Source organism: Fusarium poae, chromosome 2 (assembly GCF_019609905.1).
Source record: "Fusarium poae strain DAOMC 252244 chromosome 2, whole genome shotgun sequence".
Lineage (NCBI taxonomy): Eukaryota > Fungi > Ascomycota > Sordariomycetes > Hypocreales > Nectriaceae > Fusarium > Fusarium poae.
Window position 1 is genome coordinate 4,652,736 of NC_058400.1, and position 24,024 is coordinate 4,676,759.

A 24,024-nucleotide genomic window follows, 5' to 3' on the forward strand; every position below is an offset into this window, starting at 1 on the left:
CTTTATTAGTAATATTACACTTAGAGATAACTATAAAAAGAAGAGAATTGTAACGGTTGCACCTAACCGCTAAGCCACAGGGCAAAAGATCGGGCCATAATCACTATGCTAGCGATTACAGTGGTGCTTACAGCTGCCTATAGGGGCCGATCGTAACAAGAATAATTACTTAAAAATTAAATAAAAGAAGTAATATAAATATAATATTAATAATAATAAAAAGCTAATTTATATTAGCTTTAAGTAATAAAAAGAGTAAAAAAATAAAAATATATAGGATAATATTATTACTATTGCTTTAATATTATAAGAAGCTTTATCTATAATGCCTAAGAATAAATTTTATTATAATATAAATAGTTCTTTTATTTAATAGTATTTCTATAAGTGCCTTTATAGTATAATAGCTATTAATATTTATTATAGCCTATTATAAGATATACTTATATTTCCTTTAAATAATAAAGTTAAATTTAAACTTAGTAATATATAAAAAAATAAATTATTTAAAAACCTTATTATAGGAAAATTAAATAACTCTAATTTTAATAAGGAAATTATTAAGGTAATTAATTTTATATAAAAAGAGCTTAATTTTTTTTCTTTTTTTTCTTTACTTATTAAATTTAAAAAGAATTTCTTTTTTATATATTATAGAATTATAAATATACTTTACCTATAAAATATATAGTAAATTATATTATTAGTATTTTCCTTATTAAAAAAAAGGCTAAGTAAATAAATTATAAGACTTTATATTAAAGGAAATAAGTTTAATAGTTTTTTAGTAATTATATTAACTTTTAGCTATAATATAGTAAGAAATATATATTATATAATAAAATACTCTTAAATATAGCTTTAAATTAATTTAATATTATTATTTTAGTAATCTCTATTTAATTTAGATTAAAAGTAATAAAGACTAAATAAAAATATTAATCTTTTATACCTATTTATACCTATTTAGCTATCCTAGAATTTTACCCTTATCCTAGAATTTTACTGCCTACTCTATAAGTAGGGTCTCCGTTAGGTCGAATCCACGGGTAATCGGGATAGAGTTGGTCTTGGAGTTTATACTTCATCCCCCTCACATAATCACAAGAACCCTGCCACGTATTTGTAATAGGCAACGTTATACGAAAGTCAATAAACATCAACTTGCAGCCTGTGAAGATTCGTGAATCATCCACGTTCACAAATGTGTCGTGGTAACTTGCCAAATGGGGCCAACGACCCTTTAGTCTCAGCGCTAATATGTAAGATGATGGGGCAAATGGGTCCATGAATCCATCATTCAGCCAAGCAGCGATAACGGCGGCAAAGATTGACATCAAATGGTAATCAACTGAATTTTCCTGTTGTTTACTATAAGTATACCAGTCCTTTGAAATTCTTGTGGAGAAGAATCTTTCAGATATCACAAACATATCTGCTCTACTTGCAAAGAAAGATTCACGTTTGTCAAGATGGGCCGTATCATCATTCACGCAGTCCGCCATGCTCAGGGCTTCCACAACCTTGGCGAAGAATTCTTCAACCTTCTAGACCCGGCGCTAACACCATTCGGAGAACAACAATGTGCTGAACGTCGTCAGGCCTCGTTTCAAGATCAGTCAAAGTTCAGATTCATCGCTTCTTCGCCCATGACCCGAACGATACATACAACTTGTCTTGTTTTCGACAAGGCTCTCCAGACTCAGGACATTCTTGCTATCCCCGAAGCCCAGGAAATTTCAGATCACAACTGCGATATAGGAAGCCCGCCAGCTGTCCTTGCAGAAAGGTGCATACAGAATGACTGGCCCGTAGACTTGAGTCTTGTATCAGAGGGATGGACCGACAAGGACCTCTACGGACCAAACAGCCCGATTACCAGTGCCTGTGCAGAGAGGGCCAGGACAGTGAGAAGAATACTTCGAGAAAGGACCAATGAGCTGATCAGAGATACCGACGAGGATGTCTACATCGCTTTGGTTGCACATGGAAGTTTCCTCCATTATTTTAGCAACGACTGGGAAAACAGCACACTGGGGTGCGGTACTGGATGGAAGAACTGCGAGACAAGGAGATATGTGTTCCAGAACGACGAACGCGACGAGGATGCGTGGGTTGTGGAGACTGAAGAGAGTCGACAGGATAGGGGTCTAAAGGGGCCTGCACCTTCCGCAGAAGAGCAACAGGAGTTGTACGAAAAGACCATGGTTGGATGGGTTGAGCAAGGGCTTCCCGATATCAGATACTACGCTACAGCGCTGGCGCATCCAAGACATGATGAACAGGCCAAGCTATAAGTTGGACTGTATGACGGAGTTTACGGTTTCACCAACAGATATGTTACATGGAGACTTTGGAAAAAGAAAAGTGCTTTCAACGGAAGTGGTCGACAAGAAGCAAAGATAGTGCCGATCACAAGGTTTAACCTAAAATCTAAAAAAGAAAATCATCCACCCAGGACACAACGTATGTCTCACGTCGAATACGCTTAAGACCTATATGTCAATATATTATTAATAAATATGAAACCCACTTTGATCTGATCAATGAATCATCAAGTTTGCGGAACCGAGATGGAATCATCCCAACCTATCCTACTACTCGTCACAGCAAAACGGTTACTCATAGTTGACACAATAGTGTAGGACGCCCGAAAAAAGTATGTACATAACGTCGTATCTAAGTTTTGGTTTTTACCCTATTATACACATGAAATAAATTTGGTATGAGCCCCTTAATTCCTTCGAGGCGGTGGTGGTGAGAGTCCCTGCTCATAACCCTCCCGTTCAACAGCTAACCCAACTCCTGGATGCACCATATCGAAGCTCTTGGTGCTCTTATTTGACTCACTTGCCGGCCCCAGCGGCCAACTATCGTCTCTGGTAAACTTATGATCCACCGGTTTTGCCTCTTCAATATCAGGCGTTGGGACGCGATTCTTATCCCAAAAGTCAAATTCCTGAGGCTCATTTTCCTCGGGAATGTTCCGTAGCTCCATGCCATCAGGGTTGTTGTTGTTGTTGACGAGGACGGGGAGAGGTCCTGTAGAGATATGCTTGCTGCTGCGTGTCCAGGTCCAGCCGGAGCCTTTTCTCTCACCGGTTGAGGATTCCAGCTTGCGTGATGTGAAGGAAGTGTGGATGTTTCGAAGGATAGGACGGAGAATGGGAATGCATTGCACCATGATTGTTCCAGCAATTTCTGAGGAGTACCAAATTTGTGACATGCCGTTGCGCCCTGGTTGTTGTTAGTTTGGATCATTTGAGCAAGAGTGTCGTGCGTGAACGTACAGATGTAGTAGGCGTCGCGGCCGTTTCCTTGATCTTTCCAACCAACTCGGATGGCTGAGACTATAGCAACACTGATCGAATGTTAGACATATATCTTGCGCGAGTCATTTGTTCAACTTACATCATTCCGAGACTCATGGTAAGGCAAAGGCCAATCTTCTCAGCCTTCTTCATCTCTAATGTTCGAACGATGAGCCAGGGGAAGCAGGCAAACACAAAATCCATAATGATATTGTAGACTGTAAAGGATGTTAGCATGACCTATTATCGACCTTGTGCGCATCAATACTCACTGTTACCACCCTCTTTAAAGTCGGCTCGGAAAGTGGGATCTAAACAAAAGTCCAATCTGTACCAGTTGTCGTATGTGTTTTTGCCACAGACCTTTGCCCACTGGAAGATGACCTTGCAGACCATGTAAGAGTTCATGGTGACGATACAGAACCATAGTATCCATTTTTGCCAATGATTGCTCATACGTAGTAATGTTACCGCAAAAGCCGTCTTGGTCAAGGCTTGACCGATCAGTGTCCCGCACGATGAAATGTTGATGAGTATGTGCATTTTATCATCCCATGATTTGGATGAATCCTCGAGGACGTATCCGTTGCCGAACTCGTATATTATGAGACTGTTGTTGGCGAGAAGAAGGAACTGGTTGGGCTTGTCAGTATAACCGTGGTGGACTGAGTCGCCTTTCTTTCACTAACCCATGAAAAGATCAAGATGTGATCATCGTACCACATTCCATGTCGCCTCGTAATCTTTACCCACAGCCTAGCTCCCAAGAATACAGATGCTCCGATGAACAATGCCCAGAGCCCAATATTCAACTCGGTATAGGGATTGACGAAAGGGTGGACGGGCTCGTCATCGGTGTCGTCGCGAAGCTGTAGCCTCATCGCTACATTCTTTGCTGGTATTGACTAATACGATTACCGACGCTGCAGACCAGGAATCGCGTTTCGTTTTAAAAGAGAGGGGGGGGGGATGGAGGTAAAAAGCGAGGGAAACACCAACAGCCAACAGCCAAACAAATAAAGCATCAAGAAGTCGAATCGAGAAATCCGATCAGGGGAGGGGGAACCGGGAAAGAAAAAGGAAGATGTCTAGAGCACCCCTGACCTTGTAGATTACATGGATGGAAGTAGTCGAGAACAGTTGAAGAATATTATTAAGTCTATGCCGTTTGCTGAACTCTTGCATATGTACAGGAATGCCTGCTCAGACCCATGACCGAACCTTGCGGGACGGGTATGCCTTAATCGGATACAGGGCCGTTTGGTGCCCGAAAGTACATACGGATAGTAGCACCCATGGGAGATATCGTGCATGCTGTAGGATGGCCTTGCTTGTCACTCGTCAAGTCCGTACATCCCGCTCGGAGCAGTTTTCAGACATGGAAATGACCATTCCGTGTGTTGGATCACGGACCATGACATGATCTTGATGCAATAATTGCAAGATAAATTTGCTTTTGGACGTACATGTCAAACCGTCAAAAGAAAAGAAAGTGAAAAGGTTCCCGATGAATTCTCCGTAGACTTGATACGGTGCGTACGAAAACACTGTTTCAACACAAACAGTCGACACCGGATCTTCCAGGAAGATCCTATCCAAGCGTACGTGATTGTCACTGAGGCGACTCCCTCGATGGAGGACCAGGTCCGGGGTTCTCAAATGGAAAGGTGAAAAGTGAAAAAAGTGAAACGCCTTGCAGATTATGATCCCTGTTACGGGAGCAATCAAGGCTTCCTATTTGTGGCTTTAATAATGGCCCTGTAACTAACCGTCCGCAGCCACTACAATACGCGCTATCCTCCCCCCTGCCACTCTCCCACAACCAGGTCTCTCTGGGATCTGGCACGAGGACGCTTGGACGATTGTGTCCTTGCAGCCATGTGTTTTGTTTAGCAAAAGAAACCAAAACCAACTAACATACTTTATCCGTCCGTCACTTGTGATTGTTTTTAGACTCAACGGTTACCGAAGTTTCTAATCTGGTTAGTGAGGAGTTTTGCCACTTGATAACCGTCAATGTTCCATCCCGATGTGGGCAAAGAAAGCACCGGCAGATGCCAAGTCTGGTTCCCGGCCGGGGTATCGGGCTGATTGTGGTACCGTGGACCGTTCGATCTCTGGGGCCGAGGGAATGCCCGTCAGCTAAGCAAATTACGCAGATGAGAAGGAGCATTAATAGCTGAGATATATGTAGCTTTGGTTGGACGTGATGCCCTGCATGTTGGTGATGAGATGAAATTGTTACTATTACAACAACACACTTGTAGTGGTTACAGTCACAAATCACAGGGCCCACGAATGATCAAAAGTGCGTGCATGGACGAAGCAAAATAAAAAGCAATTCTCTGACTATCGATCTGTATCAAATGTCGGCTTCCGATGATTGATATTGTCTTGACCTGTAACATGAAAAAGTCTCCTGTATGTAGATACCCGATCTCGACATTAAAGGTTTAACTTGGCTCGCCTCACCAAAATGAGAAACACGCCGCTGTCTGGCCTCAGCTCATCATCGCCAAACACCAGATCCCACAGCTGCCCACTGTAATAGTAACTGACTGAACCCAGCGCCGTGGTTCTTGGGTCGCCTGTCCTGGCCTTGTCCTGTGCTTTCCTCTTCCTGTTTTGACTTTGGCGCATCGACCACCCGGGAAATCTTGATGAAACGCCTATAACTGGAGCGATCCATTGAACGACATGGCAGTGTCGTGATTCCTTTAGTGTAGTGGGGTGTTTTTGCTCCATTTTGTATCGGGGTACGAGGGAGCGAGCAGGCAAGCCTTGTCAATTACTCTGTACCCAACCATGGACCAAGCAGCAAGACATGGAAAGACAAACCGGGAGAAACACGCGGTTATAGGACAAGGATTGGCGATATTCCTATGTACTATGTATGTAATGTGATGTGCTGCTGTGATGAATAAACATTGTCAAGGATACGATCATCTATTCTTCCAGTAATCAACCCTTGTAATAACGTTGCGTCAAATGTCAACCCAATGTCAATTGATCGAATGCTGAGACTGATGCCATCCAGCTTTCCCCTACCCTATTTTGCTCTTTGTCCGCGCGACAACGACTACTGCCCTCACAACGCGAGACTTGTCGAACCAATTAAACAATCTTCCAGCTAATTTGAACCCAGCCATTGATATACCATACTCGGTGAGCAATTGATCTTGGCGATTGAGAAACTTGACCAGGCCAGAAAAGACATCATCGGTAATCTCCTTGATAGTGATCTCGTTGCGGTCGTACCCGCACTCAACCAGTTGATCTCTGTACTCGGCCTCGGAAAGAAAGGTTTTAATCGGGCAGCCCATCATCTTGCCAATTAATCTGGCTTTCCAGACGTCAGTAGTAGATGCCTTTTCGTTGAGCAGTAGATCAAACGCCATGAAGTTGGCATCCAGTTCTTTCGCCGCGTGCTTGAGAACAGGCTTTCTTGAAGGTGAAAAGTGATACAGACAATCTAGAGCAAGAAGCCATCGCTCCGTGTACTTCTCATCTGCGAGCGACCAGACAGCCTCGGTGACCTGGGGGTTCCACGTCCCAGGTTTCGCGGCGTTGGCGCAGAACAAGCTGAACGAGTCCACATTAATATCGATGCTATTGCCTGCCGTAGCGATCTCGCGGTAGATCCTACGTCGCGACGTCTGAACCTGTGCGTCATTGAGAGTGAGACCAACGTAGCGAAAGTCTCTCCAGCCCTGATCTTGGGACAGCTTAGCGAGTTGCCAAGTTTGGTCACCACAGCCGAAGCCCAAATCGAGAATCGCGAGACTGCCCCGAGAACCAGAAACGGCACCTGAATCGTCCTCGTTGTCCAGTAAGCCAGCGGCGAGGACAATCTGGTCGAGAAGGGCAGAGCAAGCCTCGGGAAATTTCTCAATTGGCGCGCCTTGAAGTGTTTTCCTGGTAACGTCGCGTGAGAAAGAGTTTGCATGAGAATACGGTGTGTGTCTGTGTGACTTACCAATATCCCACATTCATCCACATGGATCCTGGACGAGACGTGATATTGAGTTTCCAGTGTCCGAGGCCATAGATGTCGCTCATGCGCATTATCACAAAAGCAATGACAGCGGCAATGGCCAGAGCACTGATAAGGCCAGCCGCGAAGCCGGCGCCAAAGCTATCTTGATTAAATGGCATGATGAATTAAGCATTCAGTTAATTATATCTGGGAGCGGTCCGCGCCCTGTAGACGGGAACTAACGAGAAGTCTGGTAGGTACTGTTGAAGATGTAAAAAAGACCTTAACTTAACCTAAAGTTGAACAGCTTGGCCACTGCACTGAATCCACCAACACTTTCGCTAACAGCCCTGATTAAGTGCATATTTAGAGTTACAGGCGCTGTTTATGCTTAAATCAGAAGGTCACCGTCGCATTGCATTGCTTTGCTCAAGATGCTGGATAAATTGGTTGTTAGGTCATTTATTCATCTCATTGCTCATTATACCTGTTCCCAGGGAATTGCTACTCCAAAGTCTGAAGCGATTCGCATCGCACTTTCGATACAACCTTCTAACAATACCAGACCATCCCAACACCACGCCCCAGCAACCCAGACATTATCTTGTCCATTAACCCAACCAGCCTTGTGATCATCATCAGCCTGCTTCTTATTGACCGGGTTGTCTCCCATCAGCTCTTGAACAAGGGCCTGGCTCTCCACACTACGAAGGGTTCTCGTAAACCTGGCCTTTTTAATTGCATCTGGCTGCGCCGCTTCGCGAAGGGGACACGTGCTAACCACGACTCCGCTGGGCATGGTGTGCAGTGCCTCGGTGCGAGGACTGCCCATATCGGGGAACAGGGTCCGTAGAGTCATTGTCTGGGCTGCTGAGGGATCTCTAGAATGATGCATGCAAGCGAACGTTTGGCAGGTGTCTTCAAGTTCAACGACGCTGATTCCCGACGGCTCGGGCTTCAATACGGAACTTTCAACCTGGCGTGTAGGGAACCTCTCTAATGTGGAGTGCAAAGGCTTGTAGATTCGGCCTGCGACGTCTGGGGACACAGAGAGTACGACGCGATCAAAGACTTGTTCTAGGATGCGTCCAGAAGGGTCGATGGTTGACTGCCAGCGCACCACGACCGTTCCATCGGGTTGAGGCACAGCTTCGACCACGCGACTATTAAGCCTAATGTCGTGCAGCCCTTTAGTCAATCTGCTCTGCACCTGCGAGACGCCACCGCAAACAGCATAATGCTGCTGCCCGTGCGACAGCTTCTTGTAGTTCACGACGTCGCTCGCAGGAAACTGCAGCATCTCTTGATGTGTACACGTAGCCACACCGCTCAGCAGCGGAAGTAGGTAATGTGATATATAGCGTCTCGGTAATCGAATTCGGTCGAAGTATTCGGAGAGGGACTCGCTGTATCCAGTCGAGGTGGAGGTAGCATCGAGGGGCGCGACGAGGAAGCATGCGATGGTGAACCAGAATTGGCACACAATGAGGTATAGAATTTCGGTTATGTGTGCAATCAGGCCACGATTGCCAGGCCACGGCGGCGGCGTCTGGTGTAGGTTCGATGCATGAATGAAATAGCTCTCGTTGTCGCTGCCCTTGTGCGAGACAGTTCCATCGGACGTCGGGGTCGCTTTCGAGAATACGAAGAGGAATTTGATGGGGTGAAGCGGTATTTCTAAATGTTGGTACATGCGCATCAGGTGGTGATAGTAACCACCAGCGCTCGCGCGCATGGGTAGATCAATTCGTTCGGCATCGTTTGTGGTATCGTTTTTGACGGTGATAGAAGCTGAATCGAAGGAGAGACGGTCGGCCTAGAAGATACAAGAACAAACGTCATGTTAGCGAAGGATTCAAAAGGATTCAATTGCCTGTCGAGTCGAATAACTGACCTGTTCAAACACGGCTACATTATAGCGCTCATCGCCCTGCAACAAGTAACTGTTTGTTAGGCCTGCTAAGCCCGAGCCAATTATCGCACAGCGGTACTTTGCGCTGTCATTATGACGGTTTGGCGTGGAATGTTGTGCTTCCATTGAATAAAAGCCAGCCTCATATCGTGAACAAGCATGAACTCAATATTTTCTCACCACCCAAATTGAAGTGGCTGCAGCGAGCAGTTAATAAGGGTACCTAGTTTTCTTTACTCTTTGACTTAGTACTGTAAAAATCCACTCAGGGACCTTGACAGGGCAGATTTCATTGGGTAGATCACGATCTACTCAACAACCCACAGACCTACAAATCGAGCCGAGGCTGGTACTTTTCTCTCTGTGTCTTTTTTGCTTGCTTTTTTTGCTTGAGCATTCGGCGGTGTACAAGAGATTTAGCTGTGTTGCTTTTTATATAGAGTTTCGGCAGTTGAGAAAAGTCTATTCAACGCCCGTTTCTAAACCGCTGTTACATGAATCAGAGCAACATCTCAATATACATTCAACATTTGCTTGTGATTCTCAGCAAAAAGACAAGCTGAAAGGGTCCTCTCTTAAACAGGTAATCGACCATCTCTCATTGGAACCATTCTTAAGTGACCCACGTAGAATTTGCACCACCAGCGGACCAAATCTCTCAAAGAGGTACCACGCCGCGCGAACTAAATCAGAAAAGACAATTGAGAATCTGACATGATCCGGTCCTACCGAGTTACGGACTCCAACTTTAACTAAACTGCATTATATCGCACTCGAAACATCATGGACGTGTCGAACGCGCGCCCAATTGCTATATTGGCTGGGTACCTTCTGGCTTGCGCGATATTAGCAGTAATAAGCATCAGTACCATCTACCGCCAGGCTGTGTCTTCAAAAGCTGCATCGCGTCGTCGTTATGCAATCATCGTCTTCAGCGCTTTGGCTGCTTTGAGCCTTGCTACCACCTGGTACCACATGTTTTGTTTCTTCAAATGGTCTTATCAGCAATGGGAATCTACGCGTCTTGACAAGCTTGACGATGAGCTTCACCTTGGAGAATGGCTGCGGGACACCAAGCTTTTCAAGCAGGCTTGGGTATCAACTCTGGAGCAGCCTCAAAGAGTTTTCTGGTCGCTGCAGATATTTGCCTTCTGCGCGAATTGGAGCGTGACGCTGGCATGGCAAGGTAAGACACTAAACATGTTATTGAGCTGGGTATTAAATGCTGCCGTAGATACGAAAAGAAGGATCCCCCATCTTTGGATCTTTATGCTCCTGGGTCAAATTGTAGCTATTTCTTTTGCTGCGAACTTGTCTTTCTTGGCATTTCTTGTTTTCGAGGATCCGAATACGTCAACCATTACCTTTGAGCAGGAGAGGACCGTATCATCATCCTCCTCAACCAAGAGCCACTCACTACTACGCAAATCATGGCTTACAGTCCTAGCAGTTACAGTAGGCTGCGCCGTCGCCATCCCAAGCAGTCTTGATCACCCCAAATTCATGTATCTTCTCCTCGCTCCTCACGTTCTGGCCTTTGTGCCTCTACTCATGAACAAACTCATTGGTAGTCGAGAACCCGTGGTGATGGATGAACAACCACCACCAAGTCATCGGTCTGGTGTCAGGGCCATTATTGTTGGAATCTGCGTTTATTACTTACTCACTCCAGAAGGAAGTTCCTTGGGAGATGCCACGAGAGCTCTCTATGAGCATCCAGCTGTAAGCAGTGTTGGGTGGGATGTCATTTGCTGTTGGATTAGCTTCTCTGCTTGGCACCTTGTTGGATGGGCTGATGACTACGAGAAGAAATATGGCTTCCGCCCTGTTACTGTTGGGCCAGTTGAAGAGTAACACATATACTTTCTAGCCGGGAACGACAGATACTACATACACAATGATATCGTATCCGTTGTTATGTATCTAATATGCGCCACTCTTTCAGATCTGGCTATTCTATGTGTTATCAGTCTTCCAATTCGTTAGTGAAAGTGAATATTTACCGGATAGTTTCATACATCTTTGGCCACTAGCCTCTCCGCGAAACTATCAAATCATAGGTCTTGCTTGCATGGTTACTCAGTAATAAACCTCGAAGAATATGCATCCTCCGTCATCTTGAACTTGAACTTGGCTTTCCCAAGATAACACGGAACACTCTTTTTCCGAGTTCATATTGACTTCATTCGCTGATATTACCTCTTGGGGATGAGGGACAGTAGTAACGCACGCACTTCAAAATATCAACTCTAAAACTCACTCAGTCGCAATAGCTAATTCTTGCTTACGCTCAGTCATATTGCTCCCTTGTACTTAGCATTGTAGCCTCGGCTGTTGCCAGATCGTCGCGGAAGTGCAAGGGCCATTATTGCCGTATTCTTTCAGGGTTTTAACCGACTGAGATCTTCATCTCGGTGTAAAGACTTGAAACAACTCAATTACCAAAGCACGACATTGCTTAACGAATTACCTTCCAAATCAGACTTCTAATGTGACAATAAAAGACCGATAGCATCATTGATAACAACCAGGAACTTTCACTTGTTGGTTTACTCTTGTTGGTTTGATGTCTTGGGCCGAGTAGCAGGGATCCCTTACGCAAAAAGCAAACCCAGCAAGAAAGAACCTGTCATCGTGTCAAGCTGCAGGTAATGCTAAATTAGAAGTCTTCTCCGCGTTCTCGGACCATTAGAGTGACCCATGCCCCTTGAGGATATAAGATCCGGGATTAATGTCTTGCTGTTGAGCTGACATTTATCGGATTTGCTTTTTCATGGCGAGACTTCGGAGAGTGGATGGATCCTCATGCATGCGCTCTATTGTTACATCAAGTCATTTGTTCCCCGCTCAATCCGGCGACGTTAATGGCGATCCACGAGACGCCTGCCTTGTTAGATAACCATCCTAGCTCACACTGAATTGCGAACGAGATTGTACAAATCGTAATGAAACCTGATAAGCGATCGTGGGGAGCCTAGCGTACAGAGCAGGTATCGAGAAGTGGGTGGAAACCACCGCAGTATGAGTGCATGGCTTGACCGCAAATTCACCTCGCAGTCAAGCAGCACTCATGGATGAGGAAGATTGATACAAATGAAAGAATTGATTGACTAGTCCATAAACTCATAATGCGTAAGTGAATGTAAGGTACATATAATAATACAAATCTGCCATTGGATCCCAGACGGCACTTGAATGAAAGAAAGTATCAGGTCAGCGCTGGCCAAGAAAACATCGCCAACTCCCCTCGCAACTGCCCCAGGCAGTTACCCATCCTTTTTGCCAATAGCCATGATATTCTAGTAAGGCTTTTGGCCAACCACATTACCAGCAGCGCTGTATCGAGCGACTGTATACCTATGACACAATACATTAGCGTAGAACAATAGAAGAGAACGTGTGTGTCTATTACCAGGCACCCTTTTTATCTTTAGCTGCTGCTATACCGACCTTGGTAGATTTCTCCCAAACGCATTGGGCTATTGTACTCGTTAGTGATGAATTGAGTCAGGTGAGCTAGGAAGCTTACTGTAATGGCCGTAACCAGAGAAATCACCTTTGGGAATCTTCTCTCCCTTGTACTTCTTCTTTTCGTTGAGCCTGTGACATCCATTAGCCATGTCAAGGTATAATTTTGAAAGATTAGCTTACCAAGTCTTAGTTCCTGCAGTCATGGGGTTCTTGAATCCGTCGCTAGACCAAGCATACGCAAGATTCTCACCCTGACCAGGACGAGTCTTGCCTTCGGAGTGAACCATCTTTCCGGCCTTTGCAATCTTCTTTGCATAAGCCAGGGCATCAGCTTCAAGTTTGGTGTCCCACTTGAGCTCAGCGACCTTGACTTTCTTGCGAGCAGCATTGTGGAGACTAAGGGACTCCTTCTGGTCAGAGGTGATGGCTCTGGAGAAAAGTTGGTGCAAAACGCTGCGCTTTTCATTGCTGTCAGAGTCATCATCGTCCTCCTCTTCAGTCTGGTTGCCCTTGTCATGGCAGACGACTGGGTCGACTCCGAGCTGCATAAAACTTGTGTCGGCAGCTAGGACATGGTAGTTGGGTTGCGGGTCACTAGGTATTTTGTAGTCATTATCGACACTGATCTTAGCCTTTACGCTCTTCTTAGAGTCGTCAGAATCTCGAAAACCGAAGAGGCCATCGCTTCCATAAGTGAGATCTATGTCGGCTACTTTGTCCGTAGCTGGTGCAGCTAGCACTCCAGAGAAAGAGGACAGCGCTAGTAACAGCGACACGACAGAAGAAGATTGAAGTAGAAGCATTTTATATTCCTTGTTGAAGAGTCTTGTTTAATGATGTGGAGGTATTCTGTTGCGTTGGTGGTGATGGTTCGATCCTCTTCACCTCGACCTGTTGATCTTTATATATCCGTAAAATGATAGACGTTTGCCGTCAACGGCGATATTCGTGCTATAATTCTAAGTTATCGTTCTGACGTCGATGCGTGGCGTTGAGATGCGGATGGATCAGTCTCCGTGAGATCGGCGACCCTTGGGGACCCTTCTCAAGATGACAAGCCCAAACCTAAATACTCAGGAACAAGCATCAAAGCGACTTGACCTTTGGCGTTTTTAATCTTCTGGCTTTTGACTTTTTCTGTTCCTGGTGGTGTAAGTTCACGCATCCAGAGTATGCTGGCCTGCGTGGAAATTCCGTAGAATGTCTCAGCTGTTTGCAACTATCGAATGTTCGGTCCCTCGAAAGCATTCAATCAACAATATTGGCATCTTCCATCTTAAGGGATGCTTTCGCACAATACCCTTTGTTCTATCCAATTATGGCTAAACTGGGGAAGTGGCAAGTATCTGAAGTCCCTTGATCTCAACCAGCACGCGCACGTCGTCAATCAGCGGCTGTCCAGGCACTGCATCTTACAAGATCTCTCTCAATTTCGCATGATGTGATTCATTCCATTTGAGAATGTGGATGCCAGGGCAAGACATCCTGTGGTAGTCAGCCTTACGTAAATAGTACTCTTAGCCGTTCACGGATGTAATGCATTCCAACGCCATGTCATTTCCAGTTTTTGCCCATTCTGTAACATTATCTCCCACAGCCAGATCAATATCTTGTCTTTCCACAAAATGAAACGAAATTCCAACAAAGCCATTGGTGCCAATGGGGGCTGTCAGCATGTCATTCACATATCTACGACAGTCCAATATCACTTTTGGCATTGCTGCTTTAGGCTGTGAAACCCACCACGTCCACCAACAAGGAATGCTATGCAAACCTTGTGTACAGCAAGCTTATCAACTTGACTGAAAACGGGTATTCGCCTCAGCGTCGTAACCGTTCAGCCTAAGAGTCTTGACGCAGGGGAATTCCAGGTAGACGGAGTGTGTCTCACAATAGTAGTTGCTGATCCTGGTGACGGCTGTCAACTTTAACGAGTAGTCTAAATGGGTGGATGTCGCTCGATAACCGCCGTTATGACAAGAAAGCATGATAAGTATTGAATTGCCACTAATACCCATGTCATAGATTGAATCTTGCACGACTTGTATTGTCACGTATAATGTATGTGCCCAACGTTTCGCATAAGTTTGATCGAAGAGTGATTACTGGTCTGACTATAACCTTTAGTCCTTTCCAGTGTGACTCTAGATGGCATGGTGATTACCCCGAACTGACTGCAGCTAACATGTACGTCATTTCAATGTGGACTTCCTGCTTGATGGAAAATTTAGTAGTTCTTGTAGTTTATAGTCTTTATGATTTGGTCGTTCCTTGAGAGTGGTTGACTAGTTTAAATACGACTCCCAGCCGGTCATGTCACCAGTCTCGAAATCGCCATTGGCAAGCCTGTCCATTCCGGTTGGTAACATAGTGACTGTAGAGATACCGTCGGTAGTAGCTGCAGGAACTGCCTACCATGATGTAACTGTAGCAAGAGGAGTTGTGGCGATGGTGTTGATCTACAGCCAGGTGAGCACGCGTTACTTTCGTATGCAACGACAAGAGAGTACCGCTGTAACTGTTTTTGTACTAACAACATTTGTGACGATGATAGTAAGTTCGGCACGTCGATACAGGCTGACAGGAGCATGCCTTAATACCATGGTCAGCTGGATAACCCTCAGGGTACCAGACAAATTGCACTGGAAGCATAAGAGACGAAATTAGTAGGTTAGTTTATGCTCCTTAGACTATACCCCTTAGACTATTTATTTCTGTACCCTAAAACTTGGGCAGCCAACCTTTCTGCTACCCACTTGATAAGTACCGCCCTTCGTCATGCATTTCGGTGGGTTTGAAACTACTTGAGGTTTGGCAGCGCCGACAGCATCATCCATAACAACGGCGGTGGTATAGACCTCGGTGACTTGAGCTGGTGACAGTTGTACTCTCCAAAGTCGTAGTTTTTGCTTTGTCAGTCCACGCTTGTATACATGATGATGGATTTGACTCACATGGAAACTTTATCAGGTCATGCATGGATGTCTTGTTGTCAGGTTGTCTTAGTGGAGCTGCAATTGGGTTAATACTGGTGCTTCACCTATAGAGATGAGACCTGGTTCAATAGTGTGTTCGATAGTTAATCTGTTTATTCTTCAGTCTCCCGCATCAACTCTTCATGTCACCACTTTCTACGAGTCTCACCCCTGGACTGCGACTATATTCGTGGGCGTAGGTTGGTTCGTAACTATCTAGTGTCTCCTTATAGTGTTAGTCACTTGTGCACACTGTCGTGATAAGATATGACGCTGAGAAGATAAAGAAATGCGGCAAGATGCACTACTTATCGGTTATCAGTTGAGCGTTATCGAAAATCTCGTGACTAAGCCGATTTGTCGCACTGTCTTGAAATCATACGCTGTAGGGTAAACTCGGAAGAATTATCATCTTAATTTGCAGATTCAGAAGATAAATCGTGTTACATCAGAAAGTTTCAATAGGTTTATTGTTTTATGGTCAGTTCTCTAATGCATAGATATCTACTGATTGGGCGGATTGTCCGCGGTACTTTTGTTAAAATGAATGATATCGAGTTAGACTCCAGGTGCTAGTGATTTGGTGGTGGCCCTTCCTCGTATGGATCTGTTTCAGTAAGCTTGTTCTTCTTCCTCTAGACCACCTATCTCAATTCTCCAGTTTGAATAAACTATTACCGAATGTTTCCAACTGCTAAAGTGATCCCTGCATGCTTAAATGAATACGGTCCGGAGTACTGGTTCGGCAAAGCAATGAATGATACAAGGATGTGAGTCGTTGGGCAGAAAGCGGGGAAGTATTCACAATCAGTAAGTACATGCCTCATTTCACACTTGAGCTGTTTGACTAACGAGCTTGTAAGCAATTTAAAATGTAACAAGATACACCATTATATTTAATTAACAAATGAGTCAAGCGGATTTCTGTATCTTCATCCCACCCAACCTCAATTGGCGTGGGTTATCACCGTTGATAACGTTGCAACGTCTTTCAATCGATAGATCCTGGCCCCAGGCGACAAGCACTTCGTGGGGTAACATTCAATTGACTTGCACAGAAGCAAATCAAGTGCTTCTAAATATCCCATCACATGTAAGCACTTTCCAATTGCCTTATCGTATGTTTTAAAAGAGATACACAGCGGAAGGAGGCTGAATCTGATGTGGTCGAGATCCATCTCATGTAGAGCTTAGTGAGAATTGAGGGTGCGCATCTCCGCGGCAGTGTCAATTAATGAATAATGAGACACGAAAAATCAATTTAATTCTTATCTTGTTGCAGTACATTACCCTTCGCCGCCGGCCAGTCACAGATGCATTTTCTTCTCCCCTCGCTACACAGTCTCAACTGATAAGGCTTCCGACGCTGGGGGTTAGCTGCAGCTCTTGACCAATCATGTCCATGGCGGGGACTTTCTTATCATGGTGAACCCATGGGGAAATTCTTATCGAGATGCTTATCTACGCCCGCCGGCATTGAAAGAATTAACTATCACAGGGTTGCAGAAATGATGCAGAGATGAATACTCTGTAGTACCTAGTTATATATATATGAATGTGGTGATCTGGAAGACAAAAGAGCATTACTGCTCAAGGTCGTCGTGATAGACTCATAAAATTGATCCAGCCTTATACCGCTCTGCAAAAACATCACAATGGCCGGCGGTGGTGGTCCTTCGTCCGGTACAGTAGAGCCTCCTCTGAGTCAAGCTTACGGTTATGGAATCGTAGTTGGGCTGGGCTTTCTATTTGCCCTCGGCATGATCTTTACTACTTATGTTTTGAAAAAGTACAACCATGAGAAGCAGACTTCGGAAATGTTCAACACGGCCGGACGAAGTGTCAAGTCTGGTCTTGTTGCTTCAGCTGTTGTATCAAGCTGGACATGGGCTGCTACTCTGCTCCAATCATCTGGTGTCGCTTACCGTTATGGTGTCTCGGGTCCATTCTGGGTAGGTTATACTCAAAGTCATTGTGGGCTGTCGGTTAACAAGAAACTTAGTATGCTTCTGGTGCAACAGTTCAAATCATTCTCTTTGCGACAATTGCCATTGAGCTAAAACGGAGATCTCCGAACGCCCATACATACCTGGAGGTTATTCGAGCTCGCTATGGCCGTGTTACCCACTGCGTATACATCTGCTTCGGTCTCTTCACCAACATTCTCGTTACTGCCATGCTTCTCACTGGCGGTTCTGCTGTCGTCACATCTCTTACCGGCATGCACACTGCTGCTGCTTGTTTTTTGCTGCCTGTTGGTGTTGTCTTGTACACCATGTTCGGAGGGTGGGTCCGGCTTCCAACATCCCGCATTAGGAAATTCTAACACATGCGATAGTATCAAGGCCACTTTCTTGACTGACTATGTACATACTGTCATTATTCTTGTTATTATTCTGATCTTTGCTCTTACTGCTTATGCAACTGGCAGTGAGTTGGGATCGCCTGGTGAAGTCTACGACGCCCTCACCAAAGCCGCCGCAGCCCACCCCGTCGAAGGGAACGCCGAAGGATCATACCTCACAATGAGATCTCGCGAGGGCATCACATTCTTCGTCATTAACATAGTGGGGAATTTCGCAACTGTTTTCTTAGACAACGGATATTACAACAAGGCTATCGCGGCTCATCCAGTCTCTGCACTCCCGGGATATATCATCGGCGGTTTGTCTTGGTTCGCCATTCCCTGGCTCTGTGCGACTACTATGGGCCTCAGCGCCTTGGCTCTAGAGACAAGTCCATCATTTCCTTCCTACCCTAATCGTATGGACCCTGCAGATGTCTCAGCCGGCCTTGTTCTGCCGTACGCTGCTGTTGCTCTGCTGGGAAAATCCGGTGCTATTTGCACCTTGATCATGATTTTCATGGCTGTCACCTCTGCTGCATCAGCTCAGCTTATTGCTGTCTCTTCCATCTTCACTTACGACATTTACCAGTGAGTTTTACTGTCTTTGATATCGCGTCTTGATCTAACATCGTCAGAACGTACATCAACCCCCAGGCCTCTGGAAAACGACTCATCGCCATGTCGCACACAACAGTCGTGATGTACGGTATTATCATGGCAAGTTTCAGTGTCGGTCTTCACTATATTGGTATCAGCATGGGCTGGCTGTATGTCTGGATGGGTGTCATGATCTCGGCTGCTGTTATCCCAGCTACTCTGACTCTTCTGTGGAAGCGCCAGAACTGGATCGCCGCCGCTGTTTCCCCCGTTCTCGGTCTTATTTGCGCCCTCATCGCTTGGACTGTCACTTGCTCCAGGGAGTTTGACGGTGTTCTAAGCGTCGATAACTTAGGCTCCAATACCCCCATGCTCGCAGGAAACGTCGTAGCGCTTTTGAGTCCTTTGATCTTTGTACCTGTATTGACTTTCGGCTTTGGCCCCGATAACTATGATTGGGCTTCCATGGCAGCTATCAAGCAGGGAGATGATGTCAGCGACTCCAATGGTGATTCAGAGACAGCTGTGGTCACCAGCTTTGCTGTGGCGCCCGAGGAGGACATGGCCAAGTTGAACAGGGCTTCCAAGATTGCCAAGATAATGACGGTCTGTATGACAGTGGCATTCCTAGTTCTTTGGCCAATGCCCATGTACGGAACATCCTATGTCTTTTCCAAGCCCTTTTTCACTGGATGGGTCACCGTGGGTATCATCTGGCTGTTTTGCAGTTCGATAGCTGTCGGTTTGTTCCCTCTCTGGGAGGGTAGAAAGAGTCTTGTTCGCGTCACAAAGGGCATGTTTGGAATGGGGGGAAAACACGACACTGAAGAGATTCAGGGACGATCTGTGAAAGAGGAGAAGATTGATGATTTTGATAAGCAGTAGATACCACGGTGGTTGTTATTCATTCAGCACACTTGTATGACGTTGGCGAATAGTCTATCTACTGGGTAGCAGAAAAGTTGGCTTCCTGGGGCTTAGGCTACAAAAATAAACAACCTAAGAGCTATAGTCTAAAGAGCATAAGCTGACCTACTAATTTCATCCCTTATGCTTCATGCGGCCAATTCTTCTGACACCCCGAGGTCTATTTATTAGCGTTAGCAAGAATCCTTAGTTCATGATCGGAAGACAAAACAAGTGGAGTTGTGATTTGTAATAATGGCGTAGGCTCGGACATCCGAACAGTCCATAAAACATCCGCGCTATTTCCTAGCAACGCATCGAGAAGTTACCTTGATCCTGACAGAAGGTGATCATTGTTTAACAAAGAAAAAAAAGTGCCTCAAAATGGTTGTCATCAACATTGCATACAGCGCCCCTGTTAACCCAACAAGCGCCTCTCCTGTCCTGACAGAAGCCCAGGTATGGAAGGGCCTCCAGCGCAAAGTCCGCAAAGCACACGAATTCGTTGCGCCCATTCTGGACTGCGAAGTTATCAACGAAGAAGAGACCGAAACAGGAACAAAGGTGACGCGCCAAGTCACCTTCGACAAGGATGCACGCGGCGATGCCGATGCTGTTGTGAAGGAGATAGTCTATGAATTTGCCCCAACTCGTGTCGACTTTCATCAGCCAGACGGGAGTAAGATCTTCAACATTGTCAGTGTTGATGAGCATGGCAACTTACTCATGACTTATGCTTTTGAATGGCGACACCCGGAGCTGGAGGCAGAGAGTGAGAAGATTAAGGAACAAAGGCAGAAGTATTCAACGGTACGTCCTGTGCGTGAAGAATAGTCTACAAAAACGAGGAGCTAACAAGTACATAAAAGATGGCAAAGGCAGCCGTTCATGGTTCGATTGATACCATCAGGCGATTGGTACAGGACGGCGAAATTTGAACGTTTTTGGAACATAAACTTGAAATGTCATAGTGTGGGTATGATCTGAGATATGGCTAGGCAGCGATAAAGCTGGGAAAGAAAGACGAAACATGATTATATAACTCAACAAGGAATGTAGTGTTGTAATAGTGTAAAGACAATACCAGTGCCGGCTTCAAATCAGGATATCCTTATCACAATGCAATAGTCTGCGACCGAATGAAGTCGTCGTCAGTTTCAAAAGTCATCCGAACAGGGATAATGACGATGCTATAAAGAACAACCTCTTGACTCAAACCAATATCTGCCAGGTCTTCTTTGATTCGTTCCTTGAGCCTGGCTTTCATGTCCTTGAAGCCATCTTCGTTGCCTCTGGACACCACATCATCCCAGCTCATGCCACGACGTTTCAGTATGAACTGGACCGAGTCAATGTCGTGAAAGTCGTGAATATCTAGGAATTCTTCCATCGACATATGGGTGAAAGATCCGCGATGATCCCATTTACGTAAGTTCCCAGGGGATCTTTCGACTTCGTACTTTATGTTCACTCTTCGTTGGGTATTTCTAGCTTGGAGTGATGGTCGTGGTGGAGGCGGCGGCGGCATGGCCATGATGGGTTCCCCAACCTCTCCTGATAGGTATCTGTCTTCAGTCGACATGCGAGCCGTCTCAGTAGAACTCGACCTTGGTCTTGAGTTCTGCCGAAACGGTTCGGTATTGCTTGATGAGAAGGTCTTTCGAGGCCGAGGAATTCCAAGATCTGGACTTCGGCGGGATTCTGTTTCTTCTTCATCATCGAAAAATGGAGAATTCGGGCGAGGTGAGTCCTCCTGCTCTGCACGGTCTAATGTGCCAAAAGGGAAACCGCGTTCGACAGTATGCTCACTCATCTGAGCGACAGGGGCTAATGGTCCAGAGCTTGAACCCCGAATTTCGTCTGCAAGGCCTAATGCAGAGTTGGAATCTTGTTGAGGCTCATGGGAGGTTGCGCTAGTACGGTGGCTGATCAGGGAAACCTGCTACTGTCAGTTATGTATACTTACAAGTCGCAATGCTTAGTATCCAGAATAAAGACTCTACGGGGGCAACACACCTGATCGTTGGGGCTTATGGGGCTTGAGGGAACGTCATACGGATTTGGGGTAGCAAAAACATCGGCGTCCGTATCCGAGCCACTTTGGTGTTGAGATTCTATCCCATCTCTCATAGTAACACCTTGAACCTGAGCCGTGGTTGTCTTGGTCGTCCTAGTCGATCTGAATCAACGTAGATTAGATAAACAGCTACTTTTTATCAATTGATAGTATTACCCTTGGTTGAATGTTCGAGATGACATTCTTTTTGTTGGGTCAGAGCTGGGTCCCTTCCATCGGATTTGCTGGTTATGGCGAAAGAATAATCGGCATATATGTTTCTTAATACTGACCAGGAGTTAACAGAGGCGATATTTCAACTTTGGGTGATTATGAAGAAGATGCGACTTACTCAGAACGATTCTCTGACCATTTTAGCTTTTTGACAGACCCTGGGCCTGCAGTGTCCGGCCAAAATAGTTGTCCCCAACCGCGCGCCTCCAGGAACTCATCTGTCATTTTTTGGAGAGCTTGGCGATGAGACGAATTCCGCCAGTCTACATATTCAGTCCCTGGAGTGCCGTCCTCAGCCTTGTAGTCTTGATGGAACTCCTTGACTACTCTGCGAAATGCTCTGCTTTCCTTATTGCCTGGTGTCCCGACACCCAGTTTGGCTCGGAGAGCCACAATCGACGGGATATGTTTTATTTGACTTTTTCTCATGGTACTGTTACGAAAATAAAGGATTTGTTTTTAAAAGAGCTGAACCAATATCAGTGTAGGGAATCCAGAAGGTCAAAGTGGTGATATCGCGTGTTTTTATGTCGAGACCAAGGCAAAAAAGGCATACCTTAAAAAGAAGGGGAGTCTGATATAAATAGTAAATGGAAGAACTAACCCAAGTTCCTTCAGCAGAGGTCTCCATGGCGAAGACATTTTGTTCAACTTCTTCGTTTGCCTTGCATGATGGTCCTTATGCAGTGTAAAGTGGCCCTGATCAAGGCCAGTTCACTGATCGGCAGGCCTCCAAATAAGCCGTCTATTGATGATTGCCTTGGGGAGTCTCAGGGAATATCAGCCATTTCAGGATACCATCACTTATATGAATAGTGTACATGCTAGACAAATTGCAATCAATAAAAATCATGTTTTATTGATTGAAGTGGTTTTCTTCTAAAATACAGAAACTGTTATTGGAAAAGGTGGTTTTGGAAGTTTTGTTGGTTTTGAACCAACACATTTGAGAAAATCCACAACCAACACATCATCTTAAGCCAGTAGGAAAACTTTCCATCCCCCAATTCTGCCTCGTGATCCAAAAATAGCGACACTTCTCTTTTGACCTTTTTCACAGCCCTTCTAAGGTCGAATTCTGGCCTTTGGCAGTCTTGACTTGTCCATTTTGAAGCGAGTGCTTCCAAAAATCGACCAGGTGCAGACTCCTGTCTGTTTCAGTAAACGCTGAGCATGGAATCCGATCATAGTCGAAATCTTCATTTTTAAGTCGATATCTATTGCCGTTTCTGTATGAAGTCTGATGTACCTATGCGATGTAATTTTTAATATCACACAAAATTGATGCTCAGTTAGTTTTCCCTCTCTTTCTCATGGTCATCCCATCCCAGCCTGCATGGTTTGGTAATGTGGGAAATGATGGCCCTGTGCGTTGTTACAATGAACAACCTAATTTTCTTCGAACATATTGTTGCAGTTTTAGAAGTGTGTCTTTCGAAAAGTGTGCGACTTGTTAACCCGACTCAAATGGCCATCTTGACACAAGGATCAATCCAACTTCCGACTATAACACTCATTGTTCGGAAGCAGCGGTCAAGACCCACGCTGTCACAGTAGTATTTCCGAAGAAAATCGGAGCGACAGTTACAAAATAAATGGATATCCTGACTCGCGGAATATGGTATTTTATTTTTGTTAATTACGAGCTTGACTGATTCTCTTGTCCGATTTGGTGTCTCTATCGGATCAGAAGTCTAACAGCAAGCTAGTCCACTAGCTCATACTTTATTTCATACATGACTTTTCAGAGCTTCAACGAACAACTCAACTCTATAAACTACTTGACGGAACTTTATGAGTATAATTCTGTGATTATAGACTATTTCGATGTTACTGCGAAGCGAGTAGAAAAAAAGACGCAAACAAGCCGGTCTCTATGTCACCATTATTGCCCTACATTTGACAATCCTTGCAAAGACGGGAAACAAGCGGGAGTATGTTTAAGCTTGATGACAGTCCATGACAAGCTAAACCAGCAAGCTTATCCATATCATCACCGGAGCAAACAGTTACGCAAGTATCTCTGTCAACCAAACCCTATCAGGCAGGTAAATATGGTAGCAATTGAACCCCGCAGCATAGCCAAGTGGCCAAGACAGCTTAAACATTGGCCAGTTTTGGGGAGCTTCCCAACATGGTTACAATAGTCAGTCTCGGCAAGATATGACGACATGCAAGACAAGCTACCCCAAGCTCACCATCGTAAGCTGACTGGCTAGGAAAGGAAGTTCACCCAGAA

At 45.2% G+C, this 24,024-nt stretch overlaps 9 protein-coding genes across 9 annotated transcripts; 4 read left to right on the forward strand and 5 right to left on the reverse strand.

Annotated features, from left to right (window-relative positions):
* Window positions 1-1,472: 1,472 nt before the first annotated feature.
* On the forward strand, window positions 1,473-2,297 carry FPOAC1_005461 (uncharacterized protein; the record flags this gene model as incomplete). Its single annotated transcript, XM_044849988.1, has 1 exon — window positions 1,473-2,297. The coding sequence occupies one exon, from the start codon at window positions 1,473-1,475 to the stop codon at window positions 2,295-2,297; it is 825 nt and encodes a 274-aa protein (XP_044708698.1).
* A 437-nt stretch (window positions 2,298-2,734) lies between these two features.
* FPOAC1_005462 (uncharacterized protein) lies at window positions 2,735-4,192 on the reverse strand (the record flags this gene model as incomplete). The annotated part of the gene is made up of 5 exons (XM_044849989.1): window positions 2,735-3,237; window positions 3,291-3,361; window positions 3,412-3,529; window positions 3,584-3,944; window positions 4,001-4,192. 5 exons carry the CDS (start codon window positions 4,190-4,192, stop codon window positions 2,735-2,737), a joined length of 1,245 nt encoding a protein of 414 aa, XP_044708699.1.
* Window positions 4,193-6,355: 2,163 nt separating this feature from the next.
* FPOAC1_005463 (uncharacterized protein) lies at window positions 6,356-7,466 on the reverse strand (the record flags this gene model as incomplete). The annotated part of the gene is made up of 2 exons (XM_044849990.1): window positions 6,356-7,226; window positions 7,288-7,466. The coding sequence occupies 2 exons, from the start codon at window positions 7,464-7,466 to the stop codon at window positions 6,356-6,358; spliced, it is 1,050 nt and encodes a 349-aa protein (XP_044708700.1).
* A 302-nt stretch (window positions 7,467-7,768) lies between these two features.
* FPOAC1_005464 (uncharacterized protein) lies at window positions 7,769-9,325 on the reverse strand (the record flags this gene model as incomplete). The annotated part of the gene is made up of 2 exons (XM_044849991.1): window positions 7,769-9,103; window positions 9,182-9,325. The coding sequence occupies 2 exons, from the start codon at window positions 9,323-9,325 to the stop codon at window positions 7,769-7,771; spliced, it is 1,479 nt and encodes a 492-aa protein (XP_044708701.1).
* A 657-nt stretch (window positions 9,326-9,982) lies between these two features.
* Window positions 9,983-11,053, forward strand: FPOAC1_005465 (uncharacterized protein; the record flags this gene model as incomplete). The annotated part of the gene is made up of 2 exons (XM_044849992.1): window positions 9,983-10,385; window positions 10,434-11,053. The coding sequence occupies 2 exons, from the start codon at window positions 9,983-9,985 to the stop codon at window positions 11,051-11,053; spliced, it is 1,023 nt and encodes a 340-aa protein (XP_044708702.1).
* Window positions 11,054-12,498: 1,445 nt separating this feature from the next.
* FPOAC1_005466 (uncharacterized protein) lies at window positions 12,499-13,473 on the reverse strand (the record flags this gene model as incomplete). Its single annotated transcript, XM_044849993.1, has 4 exons — window positions 12,499-12,556; window positions 12,612-12,678; window positions 12,729-12,799; window positions 12,851-13,473. The coding sequence occupies 4 exons, from the start codon at window positions 13,471-13,473 to the stop codon at window positions 12,499-12,501; spliced, it is 819 nt and encodes a 272-aa protein (XP_044708703.1).
* Window positions 13,474-17,300: 3,827 nt separating this feature from the next.
* On the forward strand, window positions 17,301-19,474 carry FPOAC1_005467 (uncharacterized protein; the record flags this gene model as incomplete). The annotated part of the gene is made up of 4 exons (XM_044849994.1): window positions 17,301-17,597; window positions 17,648-17,931; window positions 17,984-18,580; window positions 18,628-19,474. The coding sequence occupies 4 exons, from the start codon at window positions 17,301-17,303 to the stop codon at window positions 19,472-19,474; spliced, it is 2,025 nt and encodes a 674-aa protein (XP_044708704.1).
* A 405-nt stretch (window positions 19,475-19,879) lies between these two features.
* Window positions 19,880-20,433, forward strand: FPOAC1_005468 (uncharacterized protein; the record flags this gene model as incomplete). Its single annotated transcript, XM_044849995.1, has 2 exons — window positions 19,880-20,305; window positions 20,365-20,433. The coding sequence occupies 2 exons, from the start codon at window positions 19,880-19,882 to the stop codon at window positions 20,431-20,433; spliced, it is 495 nt and encodes a 164-aa protein (XP_044708705.1).
* A 176-nt stretch (window positions 20,434-20,609) lies between these two features.
* FPOAC1_005469 (uncharacterized protein) lies at window positions 20,610-22,214 on the reverse strand (the record flags this gene model as incomplete). Its single annotated transcript, XM_044849996.1, has 4 exons — window positions 20,610-21,434; window positions 21,512-21,674; window positions 21,729-21,839; window positions 21,904-22,214. 4 exons carry the CDS (start codon window positions 22,212-22,214, stop codon window positions 20,610-20,612), a joined length of 1,410 nt encoding a protein of 469 aa, XP_044708706.1.
* Between the last annotated feature and the right edge of the window lie 1,810 nt (window positions 22,215-24,024).